Here is an 11815-nt window from a genome sequence, read left to right as displayed (position 1 = left end):
GTTAGTGGAAAGGCTCTTAGAAAATTAATGAAGCCCTTGAATTTGCAAAAATGATCTTTCTGATTGTCTTATTAAAATTAAAACATGAAGCAAAAGGTGTCGGGGTAGTTGGTCAGAAAAAGTACACACACAAAAAAAATCAAAATCCATTTCATTTTTTTCTTAAGAACAACTTAGAACATAGTTGTAATTACATGTTCTTAACCTAAATTTTCTCAAAACAGAATTATCATTCTAATTTTAGTCCCATTTTTTTCGAGGTACATTAAGACTTAATCGGGTGTTTTTCTGCCCACCACCCTGAGCCAAATCACTTACAGTGAAATGATGGTCAAATGGATATACTGTGAAGTTACTACCACCCCAGCCTGACCCAGTACTGGACAGTCTTTGTTAACTAGGACCTGTGCTTATTTCAGTCTGGCAAAAGAAACTAGATTGAGGAAGTTTTAGCAGGTAGTTTACAATCCTTTGGCAGCCTGAAAGAATGAATGTTTTGCCTAACCACGCCCGATATTTATTCTTACTGTCTCTGAGAAACTCTCCCAAAAGAATAGTGTCTTTCTTGCTTCTAATTACTTTTGAAGTCATGGCCATCCAGAGACCGTAATTTTTTTTTTATTGCATCCTAATGATTTTATTGTGCCCCAATTGACATTTTATTTAATATGGTTTTAAATTTTAATATGTATCAGTTAACCTGGTTCAGACCACTAATATTTTAATACTTAACAGTATTATCTAATGCTTGAGAAAAACTGCACACTGTACCCAAGTCATATAAGAGACGCCATGTCTTTTTGTCTTTTGGGGAAATTGCAGCATAATAAGGATCAGTCAACTTCCCCAATCAACACAAAGCTGCCCTATAACTAAGGAGAATGGCTCAGAATTAAGCAAGGTAAGATGGTCCTGGCCTTTGGGATGGAGGCTGGGAGCATGGCAGCCTCTCAAATACAACTTTGGTCCAATTTTTTTTTTAATGGACTCTATTTCTTAGAACAGTTTTAGATTTACAGAAATGCCTAATGCATTTTACAATGCAGTTTTAACTCCTAGATTTTTTTTTCCCTTTTTCTGCAGGCGCCGTCTCATCTCCCAGAGATCGTCCTTGGAGACCCTGGAAGATATTGAAGAGAACGCCCCTCTACGGAGGTAAGTTTTCTGTGTCGCGTTTATAGGTACGTAAAGGGCTGGCACGGCAACATGGCAGCCAAAGTTTGCTTCTTTTTTTTATGTTCTGGATCTACAGCATTAAAATTTTTAAATGACCCGCTGAATCCCAGACTCATAGTTTAAAAACCCCTACCCTGAGGACCCTTAGAACTAGAAAACTGTTCCAGTCCAGGCATATATTGGGAGAGGCCAATTCACATGCGAATTTGGGGGCTGTTTCTCTTTAAATTTGAAAGCTGCTGCTTGATGAAGAGGAGTCCATCACTGTCCCAGCTTTCTCAGGCGCAGTAACAGTGGCGTCACAGTCCTAAGTTTCACCAGGAGGTGCCCACGAAGTCACTGTATAGCTGGTTGCTGGGGAAACTAGGTTTAGGATAGCTGCGAGTGCTCCTTTGGGGCTGAAAGCATTCCATTTCTCCCACGGGATTACAAAAGTGCTTGTGAGGCATCTTTTTTTGGGTGACAACAGTTGCTGAGCTGTGCTGTGCCTCTGACTGGCAGCTTTCTCTCCTCTAATCCTGCACCTCTTCACCAGCCTCCATCTGCAGCACAGTCCAGCCAGACCCTCCTTGAAGGGAGGACTCAGTACTCAGACTCTGCATCTCCTTTAGTCCTCACTGCAGTATGGGTCAGGTCGGCCAGCATAGAGAGGCTCCTTCCTGCAGTAGTCGCTGAGGCACGATGGGGACGCCGTGGCTTTACAGATATGTGTGGCAGGCTGAAGATGAGGTGGCCTGTGGGAGGTTATTGCTCCCCTCAACTCACACCAGTTCCTCTGGGAACCCACATCTGCCCTGCTTGTGCTTCTGTTGCTGGTCAGGACTCGGTAGCTCCAGGATCCTCCCTTTGAGCCTGGGAGGGTGCTGATGTGTATAGAGGGAGGCATCTCACTCTGGAGCCAGATCCTTCCCTGCCAGGACCTTCACTCCCAAGTTTAGGTCTTGTCCACAGACCACTTGGATGAAAGGTGGAGCATAGACAGGCCTAGGGTCAGACTGAAAGTGTCAGGAGACCCTGACTCTCCTCACTGGCGTCATTCTAAAGAGAAAGCCAGGGCCAGACAGTCTGATTTCCATTTTTGAAGTCTTTTTGAAAATGTATATAACCGCTGGGCTCATCCTAAGATGAATGGCGTGTAGCTGTGTGACAAATGTGGCTTGGGTGCAAGTGTTTTTCCACCCATCAATATTAAATGTTAGGAGAAGGGCTGTTTCCTTGAAGGAGCCCTACAAAAAGCTGCTTTAAAAGTCAAATTAGAGAACTGGCTCTGGTCCAAAGTAATCAGCAACAGTGGAGGAGAAACATTCTCAGGTGGCACCAAGTGGCTTTGGCATTTGGCATTTCCCACAAATGGGAAAATCAATGAATAGAGCTGAAAAGCCCCTGGTGTTTCGAAAGGTTGCGAGAAGCCACAGTTGTTAGAGCAATGTGGTAGCTGTGAGCCAATGAAACCAGTTAAAAAAGAAATGTTACCCGCTCCTCAGGGATTCTAGGTTATTAGTTGGGGGGCTTGGGAGGAGCTGGGCACTATGATCCTGGTTGTGTGTCCTGTCATCCCATACCCTCCTCTCAGAATCTACCCAGCCTGGCGCTCTGCTCCTCAGGCCTCTGATAGTACAGATGAGCTGAGTAAAAATGGCTTATCTGCCCTACCTATAACTTCATCCGACTCTTACAGAATATTATACTTATATAATCTTGTGTAAATATAAAATTTAAAAATAAGTCGGAAATCAAGGGAATTTAGGTAGTTTAAGAAATTTTCATTTTCCCTAATGGATTTTTTTTTAAATAAAAAAACTTACTTAGAAAATTATTTATTCCTAGGAAATAAATTAGCATGGCATAGCAGGAAGGGACCTTAGTTTGAGAGTTCTTGGCCTGATTTTTCTACTTACTGGTTCCCATGGCCTGGGAAATTCACTTAGCTTCTCTGGGGCCTCAATTTTCCCACCTTTAAAATGGGCGGGGCAAATTGGTTGATCTCTGAGGTCCTTTCCAGCTCCCTGATTCTGCGAAATGAATGTACTGTTAATAACACTGAAGTATTTGAGGGAATTGTGGGGGTTGAAGACTATTAGCCCAACTTGTTTTTCAACTCAGCACATTGAATAAATGGCTTCAAGGCATCTATTAAAAACCTTTTGTGTAATTAAATGCTAACAAGAAAGAGGTAATCTTTCATTAAATTAATTTTTAATTTAATTCCTAATTTAATTTTGCATCACATAACACATATGTTTTTAAATAGATATTTATACTTTATTTGCAGGTGGCTTTGAAATTAATTTGTTCTTTGCTTAACCTGCCACAGTCTGAGTGCTCAGTCTTCCAATTTCCTTGGCAATTGTTGCTAATGCCACAATTCTCTTAAAGCATTTCTTAGATTCCCTAGTGGTTTAGTTGAATGTTTAAAAAAAAATGCAAGACAACAAACAGCTCCATGAACGAAAGGCTAGATTGGTAGCATACCCAGTTAGAATTGGGTACTGGTATCTACCTAAAGCATCTTTAATTTCTTCTTTTAAAAGTCTTGCTTTTCTTCTCTGCATCACAGTTTGTTAGTAAGCTCATTTTCTGTATCCACCTAGAACTCTAAGAATTGAGCATTTATAGAAGAGGGTTTATAGACTGAGAAGTTTTCCACTTGCCTGGTGGTTACAGTATCCTAGAAATAAGGACCTAGGATATTCCTATTAGGTGTCCAGAAAATCCTCAGTTCATCTACAGCAAAGGTAGCAGTCACCACCAGCTGCCCCAGTTTTCCAGTCTGTCTGGATTGCTGGTACTGATAGCTACCTATGGTGCCTTGCCGACTTCCTGCGGAAGTCTGGGGAATTTTGTTTTCAAACCTGAAAGGCAACAGCACTTCTTTCTGCAGGCACAGGAGGCAGGGAGCAGCTCGGGGGTCATCCCTCCTCTGGGCTGGGATTGGTACCAGCTTCCCGCCACTGGGGTAGGAGTAGGAAGGTACCATCACAGTCTAGCTCACAGTCTAGCTCTGGGTCCACTACCCTCAGACTGGCTGGCCAAGGAAGCTCTGCTTTTTGGGGGGAAGTGAGGTAAGGATGCGAGGACACTTCTGAACACTTGGCCCTGTCCAGAAACCAGTGGAACCAAACCTTTACGCTTTCAGAGGTTCTCCCTTTTCCAGTGACTACATGGTTCTAGAACTTCCTTCGGTGTGTGAAAGACAGATGGGGATGTTGGGCAGCTTGCAGAATCAAGCAGTTATTTCTAAAGGTAGAAGTGAGGCAGTTTGGAGTCTTCGGTGTGCTTCCAGAGGGCTGCCTCAAGGAAGCAGAGTGAGGCTCTATCCCCTTAGCCCCCAGAAGCCTAAGTATGGGGTTAGAAGCCTGGAGTGGGGAGAGGGATTGGTGGGTACTGTCCCCTGTTCAGACTTTGCCTGAAGTCTACAGGAAGCACCTACTAAATGTCCTCAGGCAAGGCTCTGCAAGCCTTTAAAAGACTATTTAAAACCAAGAATTCAGGACCGTTATTAAGGGCCACAGTTTTAACAATGTAGGTGGCAAGTAGAAACAAAATACGTACCCTTTGTAGCTTAATGGTATGTTAGTAATAATCATAGCACATGAAATGCATATCTGAATATTTACATGAATGTACAGTATGTATGCACGAATGTGCATATTTGAACGTGTCACTTGACAGTTTATAAGGCTTGTATACATCATCACATTTAATCCTCACAGCAATGCCAGGGAAGGAATATTACAAGTGATAGTCAGGGTCTGTTGGGGGTGGAGGCTGGGAGGACTGTGGTTTCTGCTGAAGCATCTTGCAGGGCCGCATGGGCTGTGGGCCCTGCTCTGGTGACTAGCATGGGGCTCTCCCTCCTCTAGACACAAGGCTAGGGGAACCCCTTTTTTCTAATGAAAGTCACCAAATATCTGATGTCTTTGCTTCAGTCAGCATTCATTCATTTCAACATGATTGTTTTTAAGTTAAATTATATTTTAAGGGGCTATTTCTTATGAAAAGCATAATTCTTTTCATAAGAATTATGCAAGACTGGCCCTTCCTGGAGGGAGGGTAAGAAGAAAGTTTGGGGGGATGTACATGCTGCGGTCCGGACCAGGGATGTCACCTGTTTCACTTGAGCTGGGCCCGTGGGGATTGTAAAGATGGGAGTGGCTCTGCAGGTCTGTGACCTTGCCCTTCTCCAGTGCTGTGGCCCAACCTGCCCTCAGCTGTGCCTCCTGGTTGGGTTATTCTTGTACCTGAAGCCCCAAAGTTTAGAACTCACTAAACTTGGGGGCGGAAAGAAGAAGTGGCCCCAGCCCAGACCTCAATGTGGCTTTGGGAAGTAGGACACTGCCCTCTGGAACTTACTCTCTGAAGCATGAGTTCTTGGGTACCCCCTTCCGATGGCAGGATTGGCCCTTGAGGTCCATAGTCAGAAGGGTTTTAAGTAAACAATTTGGTAACAAAGACCAAACTGCAGACTCGTTTGTTGGATTTTTTGCTTTTTTTCTTTTGTTATTGTTGCAGCTTTGTAACTTAAGAATTTGCCAGGTAACTTTGAAAACAAACAAACAAACAAATAAGATCTTTTCAGCCCGTAGTCTGTTCTGTCAGTTCTGTAGTGCAAGAACATGTCATATATTCCAGGAAAAAATAATTTGAATCCAATTCATTTTGTTCAACAAATATTTAAAATTTATCTTAAAAAAAAAAAAAGAAAGAAAGAAAGAAAGAAAAAAATCAGTCACTAGCTGGGTCTCTGATTCTCATTCAAAGTAAAGCTGCAACTTCCAGGCATTAGTCAAGTTGAGAAGTGAGGCAGCTGGCCAAGTAGTTCGGGCCAGAGTCCTGCTACAGAAGAAAAATGATTCAGGGTTGCTTTTAAAGTTGAATTTTCCAGTGTTTTTCGTCTCTAAGTCCTTTAAATTTCCAGTTTTCTGTTCCCATTACCTGCGTTGATACAGGAGGATTCTTTTTAAGATGACAAGAAAGAATAATGTCTTTGGAATCCGAGTAAGTTGTGTTATTGTAACTGAGGACAATCTTTTTCATTAGCTGGCTTTTCAGAGACCCATATAAATTATTATCAGTATTATCAAGGAAGTTGTCTGTCGTTGGGTTTTTTTAAAGCTTCCTCGCTTCCAGCCATATTGTCCTCATTATCCTTGGGGTGACTCCAACCGTTCGTCTGGTCTTTCCTTCCTGTCTTTGTGTGGAGATGCCTCAGCTGTCCAGGGAACAACTGACTGTGTTTTTGAAATGACTTTATTTTTCAGATGTCGAACTCTCTCAGGTTCGCCTAGACCAAAGAACTTCAAGAAGATTCATTTTATCAAGAATATGCGGCAACACGATACCAGGAATGGCAGGTACTACACTAACAGAAGCTGCTCGCCAGCCTTCCAGTTGTAGGAGGGGTGGGTCCAATGGGGAAGGGAGGAAGGGACTGTTTGAATGATGAGACTTCCGCCAAGTGAAGCCAGTGCTGTTAAGATGAACAGTATCTCCAGTAACCTTCCCAAACAGACCAGTTCTACCCCATTCCCACCAGAATCATCCAAAGAAGTCTATAGGAAATAATGCTCCCTAACAGTGACCAGAGGCTGGCTGAGATTTTTAGATTAACCACAAACTGACTTTTTAATAGTACTCAAATATATTTTTATAGAAAACTTGGAACAGAAAAAGTTGAATTTTGGTTTTTAATTTTTCCTCCCCCTCATTTTCTGCTTTATTTCCTTTTTTCACCAGGGCTATGTGCTCTAGTCAGTAAATATCCCTCCAGATCTGTACCTGAACTTGGTTTTGGTGCTAACTTTGATAGTCTTTAGGAGACTAGAATCATGACTTTGCCAGCAGATTCTTACTGAGCGCTGATTCAGATTCCTGGGCTGCTGACATTTGGAGCACAGGTTTCTCCGGCTCTTCAGTTGCTCTTTTAGAAGGTGCTGTCAAGTGAAAATTATTGTGGTTGAAATTTATGTGACCTTGATATTAAAACTATCTTAGTGATAGATCAGAATCGTTATTGCTGGCATGTTTGTGATCGACCAGCTAAGTCCATTCATGGCAGCCCGAGGGCGGCGCTGGAACAGAGTTCTAAGACCTCTCGGGGTTCCCTGAAGCTCTGTACCCCTCTGTACCTGTTAGGAACAGCTCTGCCCCACAGACCTGTGACCTGGATAATGATTTCCCTGAATGGGAAAGTTATAGACACCATCCCAGAGCAGAGGTCTTGCGCAAAGACCATTTTGTTGGACCTCCTGATGTACAGAAGACCACTAGTACACTAATCTGTACCAAATGAGAATTGCTAAAAAGTCATTAGGCTCATGGAATGATTAAGGCCCGGCATTATTGTAATTTGGTGTAAAACACACTGTACAACCTAAATAATAACACTAATGACTACAGTTTTTAAAGAATGATTTTCTTGAAGTTTGTATGTACTTTTTAAACCTTAGTTGAAAAGGGAATATAATTTTATGGCTATTCAGTGATTTCGGAATAGCACGATTGAGCTCCCTTGTCAAATAATTTTTACATAGTCAGTATATATTCATTGTTTAAGTACAGAGCTTTAGTTAAAATGTACCCAACTGCCATCTGTTAAATGGAATATTCTGACTTTCTCTCTCTCTTCTCCTTACTCTCACTGTTATAATTATTATGCCTCGTTCATTTAACCACCATGTTTTTCTTATCTTTTGTGGCTCTTAATTACTAAATCCAAACCTTAGTTATATTATTTTTAGTGTAATTATTTATCATTTATTTACATTTGTGTTTTTATCCGTAATCTCTTTAACCATAAAATAAGCATAGGAAGCCTTTAATTCCTAATTAAAATCAGTGACAAAGCCAAAGGAGTCAGCCACATTAATAGTATTCTCCCACCTGTAGATGCTGTCGAGGATACAGTCAGATAATTGCCTGGCATGGTTTGGTAGTGAGAGCATGTAGTTAGCAAAAGACTTGGACTGACGAGATTGCCAGTGTGTGCTTTACGAAGCCATATTCCTCAGCACACCCTTGACCTAGGAACAATATGAATGGTCCGAAAAGCAGGCAGTTGCTGGCAGTTTTGCTGGAGAATTTTCAGAGGGAGCCAGGAGAGACTATTAGCTTATCTGAAGATCTGAGAACAGGAATTTAGGACAGGAACCACAGGCTGGAGGCTGTGGCGATGGCCAGTTGTAACTGCCCAGGTGAGAACTGCTTTTCCTGTGCCAAAGGAGGATGAAAGGACTGGAGGTGCTGGGGGTGCTCTCCTTCCCCCACCCGGTTAATGAGCAAGGAAGGACTATTCTTACATGAAAGAAAGAACCTGGGAGGACACCAGGAAGAAAATGCAATTTCTGAGGTGACAGAAGGAAATTGTGGTCAAGAGCTGATGAATGGGAGGATGTGACCTGCCATTTGAGAAAGGAAAGGAGAATTGCCCCCACTGCAGCTGGGCAGCAGGCGTGAGATTGTCCCGAGAGACGGTGGCTAGGGACATGTGGATGATCTCCGGTCCAGCAGTGATGGGTAGCAGGGATCCTGGTCATTCTCTTAGAAGGGAGACACGGGTGCAATGGCTGGGGCGGGGTCTCTGATTCCCCCGCCTCAGGTGTACAGAAACACACATACAGCACCACCAGCACTACACAAGAGGGGCACTCCTACAGTGAGTATCAGAGCCACTCGACCCAGGTTTCTGCCTGCAGTGGGGAGGAATGAGGCTTTACAGAGAAGGCTGAAAGTGTTCATTAAAGATCTTGAAGTTCTGGACTGAAAACAGAATGGCCTGAGTTACTGGTATGTTTGTCTCTTCTTGCACCGGGGACAAGAGACTGGAAAGGAAGCCTGCACAGCCCCGAGGCCCGCAGCGGGCTCCCCAGCCCAGGGGTCTCGGTCTCTACTCCAGCCCCTACTTTTGCCCACTCAGACAGTGTGCCCACCTTCTGAGTCTCCTTGTAACCTCTCACTGCACAGACCAGCCTCTCAGACTGCAGGCCAAACTTGGGGCCCACTTGCTATTTGGCCCTGGTGTTGAGGTTCCTCTGTCCGGAAGCCCACTGACGGTGACGGAGGCACCAGCATCAAGGAGTATTTGGGCTCACGTCTCAGCAAGGACAAGAGTGCGGCCGATGGGATGAAAGGAGGAGCATCTGTATTGAGATTCATCGCACTGTCTGATTCTGACAGTGGAGCTGAAGCTTTCATCGCTGGGTCTGCCATCTGTGTCTGGGCTCCGTCCTCAGCTCTACCGGCTCAAAGTTCTGTAGCGTGACTCGAAAACACACTCCGCTTGCTTTTCTGTATTTCTGTTACATGCAAAGCCTTACTGCAGGGCCCTAATCCAGCCTCATGGAATTTGCTCATTCCAGACAAATAAATAGTTTTCACTTCAAATAGACTCACCCTCCATCAGAGCCATACCTTCTACTGAAGGTGCATATTAAGTACAATTGAAGATAGAAAAGAGAAAAGATAATAAAAACTGAGGAGCAAATATGATAAAAGAGAAATCTTGTGTTATTGAAAAAACAAAAAACCTATGATCAGTAGTATCTAGGTAGCTGCTTAGAAGTAAAGCTCGTGGGTTCGGCCTGCTCCATGTTCACCCAGTTCTCCCTATGACATTAGACAAATCCCAGCTGGCACGTGAAGTGGAGTGAGCACCTTCAGTAGACAGTGCGATAAGTTCTTTCCTGGCCCTGCGAGGTGTTGCATCTCCTAGCAGGTGGGGGAAGCTGCGACAGAAGCTGCCGCACTCCAGTTTTCTGCCTTAATACAAAGACAGTTTGGCTCTGGGGAAGTCTCGTTGGGCTTGATAATTGGAAAAGAAAGCAATGCTTGGCTGAGTTTTAGAAAGACAGATTTCAGAAAGTTCAGACTAAGAAGTGGCTACTTGTGCCTGCAACCATATTGCCCAGAAGGATTGTAAAATTATGCATATCATCAGATGATAACGGGTGCATTTATTGAGTGCTTACTGGGTGCCATGCTCCAAGTTCTTGATAAACTTTGTTTCATTAACTAAACTCAGTGGGTGATTGTTGAGTAAACGAGCGGAAAGATCTTTTAAATATCACCAGGACTATATCTTGAGCAATAGGAAGAATTTAGAAATATACATAATCTTTGAAATAACCTTGTGAGGTAGCTGTTACTGTTGTTGTGTTAGGCAGAATAACATGTCATTCCCCCGCTCCCCGCCCCATCCCAAAATGTCTATGTCATATCCAGGACCTGTGACTATGTTAGGTAACATGGCAGTGGGGAATTAAGGGGATAAATGGAGTGGAGCTCATTGATCAGTTGCCCTTAAAATAGCAGGATCATCCTGGATTATCTGGGTGAGCGCAGTGTAAACACAAGTGTTCTTAAAAGTGGAGGAGGGAGGCCAGAGAGTGAGTGGCAGGGTGATGCAGTGTGAGAAAGACAACTGTCCCTTGCTGGCTTAGAGAGAATGAAAGAGGGGCCATGAGCCAAGGAATGCAGCAGCTCCTAGAAGCTGGAGAAGGCGGGAAAGCGATTCTCCCTTAGAGCCTCCAGTGAGAACCAGCTCTGCTAACACCTTGCCTTTAGCGCTGTGAGACCCATTTCAGAGTTCTGACCTCCAGAATTGTAAGATAATAAATTCGTGTGGTCTTAAGTCACTAACTTTATGGTAATTTGTTACTGCAGCCATAGGAAATTTAAACAGTCCTCATCCCAGTTTATGAAGGAGAAAACTGGACCACTTAGCTAGAAAGTAGGGGGTGGAATGTGGATCCAGGCATCAAATTTCAAAGCTCTTTGTCATAATCGAAGGGAAGCGTGGGAGATAAAAATCCATATACTATAAGACAACGTGTCCTAGTGGATCTTGAGAAAACGCTATTGAATTCTGATTTTTAAAAATCATTAACTAAAGGCCAAAGACTGATAAAAGAATGGCAAATGTAGAAGAATACTGTGAGGAAGATTCAAGTCCAGAATGAACTAAGGATTGATAGAAAGACTAGGAAATTGGAACCTTTTCACACTGGTGACAGGAATGTAAGATGGTGCAGTAATTGTGGAAAATAGTTTGGCGGTTCGTTTGGCTGTTCCTCAAAAAATTAAACATAAATTACCATAAGACCCAGCAATTTCACTGCCAGATACATAGCTAAAATAATTGAAAAGAGAAATTCAAACAGATACTTGTAACCAATATTCATAGTAGCATCATTCACAACAGCCAAAAGGTAGAGACAACCCAAGTATCCATCAACAGATGAATGGATAAACAAAATTTGGAACATTTATACAAAGGAATATTATTCAGGCACAAAAGGGGACAAAGAGCTGATATGTGTGCTACAATGCACATGAACCTTGAAAATATGCTGACTTAAATAAGATACAAAAGGTCACATATTGTGTGGTTCCATTTATACAAAATATCCAGAATAGGTAAATCCAAAGAGAAAAAAAGCAGATTAGAGGTTACCAGAGGCTGGGGAAAGAAAGTTATTGCTAAATGGTTGCCAAGTTTCTGCTTGGGGCGATGGAAAAGTTTTGGAAATAGATAGTGGTGATGGTTGCTCAACACTGTGTTTGTACTTAATGACACTGAATTGTGCACTTAAAATGGTTAAATGGCATTTTTTATATATTTTATCACAATAAAGTGAAATGC

At 42.9% G+C, this 11815-nt stretch overlaps 1 protein-coding gene across 1 annotated transcript in view; it reads left to right on the top strand.

The window, feature by feature from the left end:
* Positions 1-11815, top strand: part of CABLES1 (Cdk5 and Abl enzyme substrate 1) — a 119393-nt gene that overhangs the window by 44953 nt on the left and 62625 nt on the right. The window contains exons 2-3 of the mRNA XM_011360490.2: positions 1084-1155; positions 6438-6530. Coding sequence (XP_011358792.1) covers positions 1084-1155; positions 6438-6530 — 165 coding nt within the window. The remainder of the gene's footprint in view (positions 1-1083; positions 1156-6437; positions 6531-11815) is intronic.

This window comes from Pteropus vampyrus, unplaced genomic scaffold (genome assembly GCF_000151845.1).
Source record: "Pteropus vampyrus isolate Shadow unplaced genomic scaffold, Pvam_2.0 Scaffold55, whole genome shotgun sequence".
Lineage (NCBI taxonomy): Eukaryota > Metazoa > Chordata > Mammalia > Chiroptera > Pteropodidae > Pteropus > Pteropus vampyrus.
Note: the sequence above shows the minus strand (reverse complement) of the source record. Positions and strands in the feature narration are given on the sequence as shown.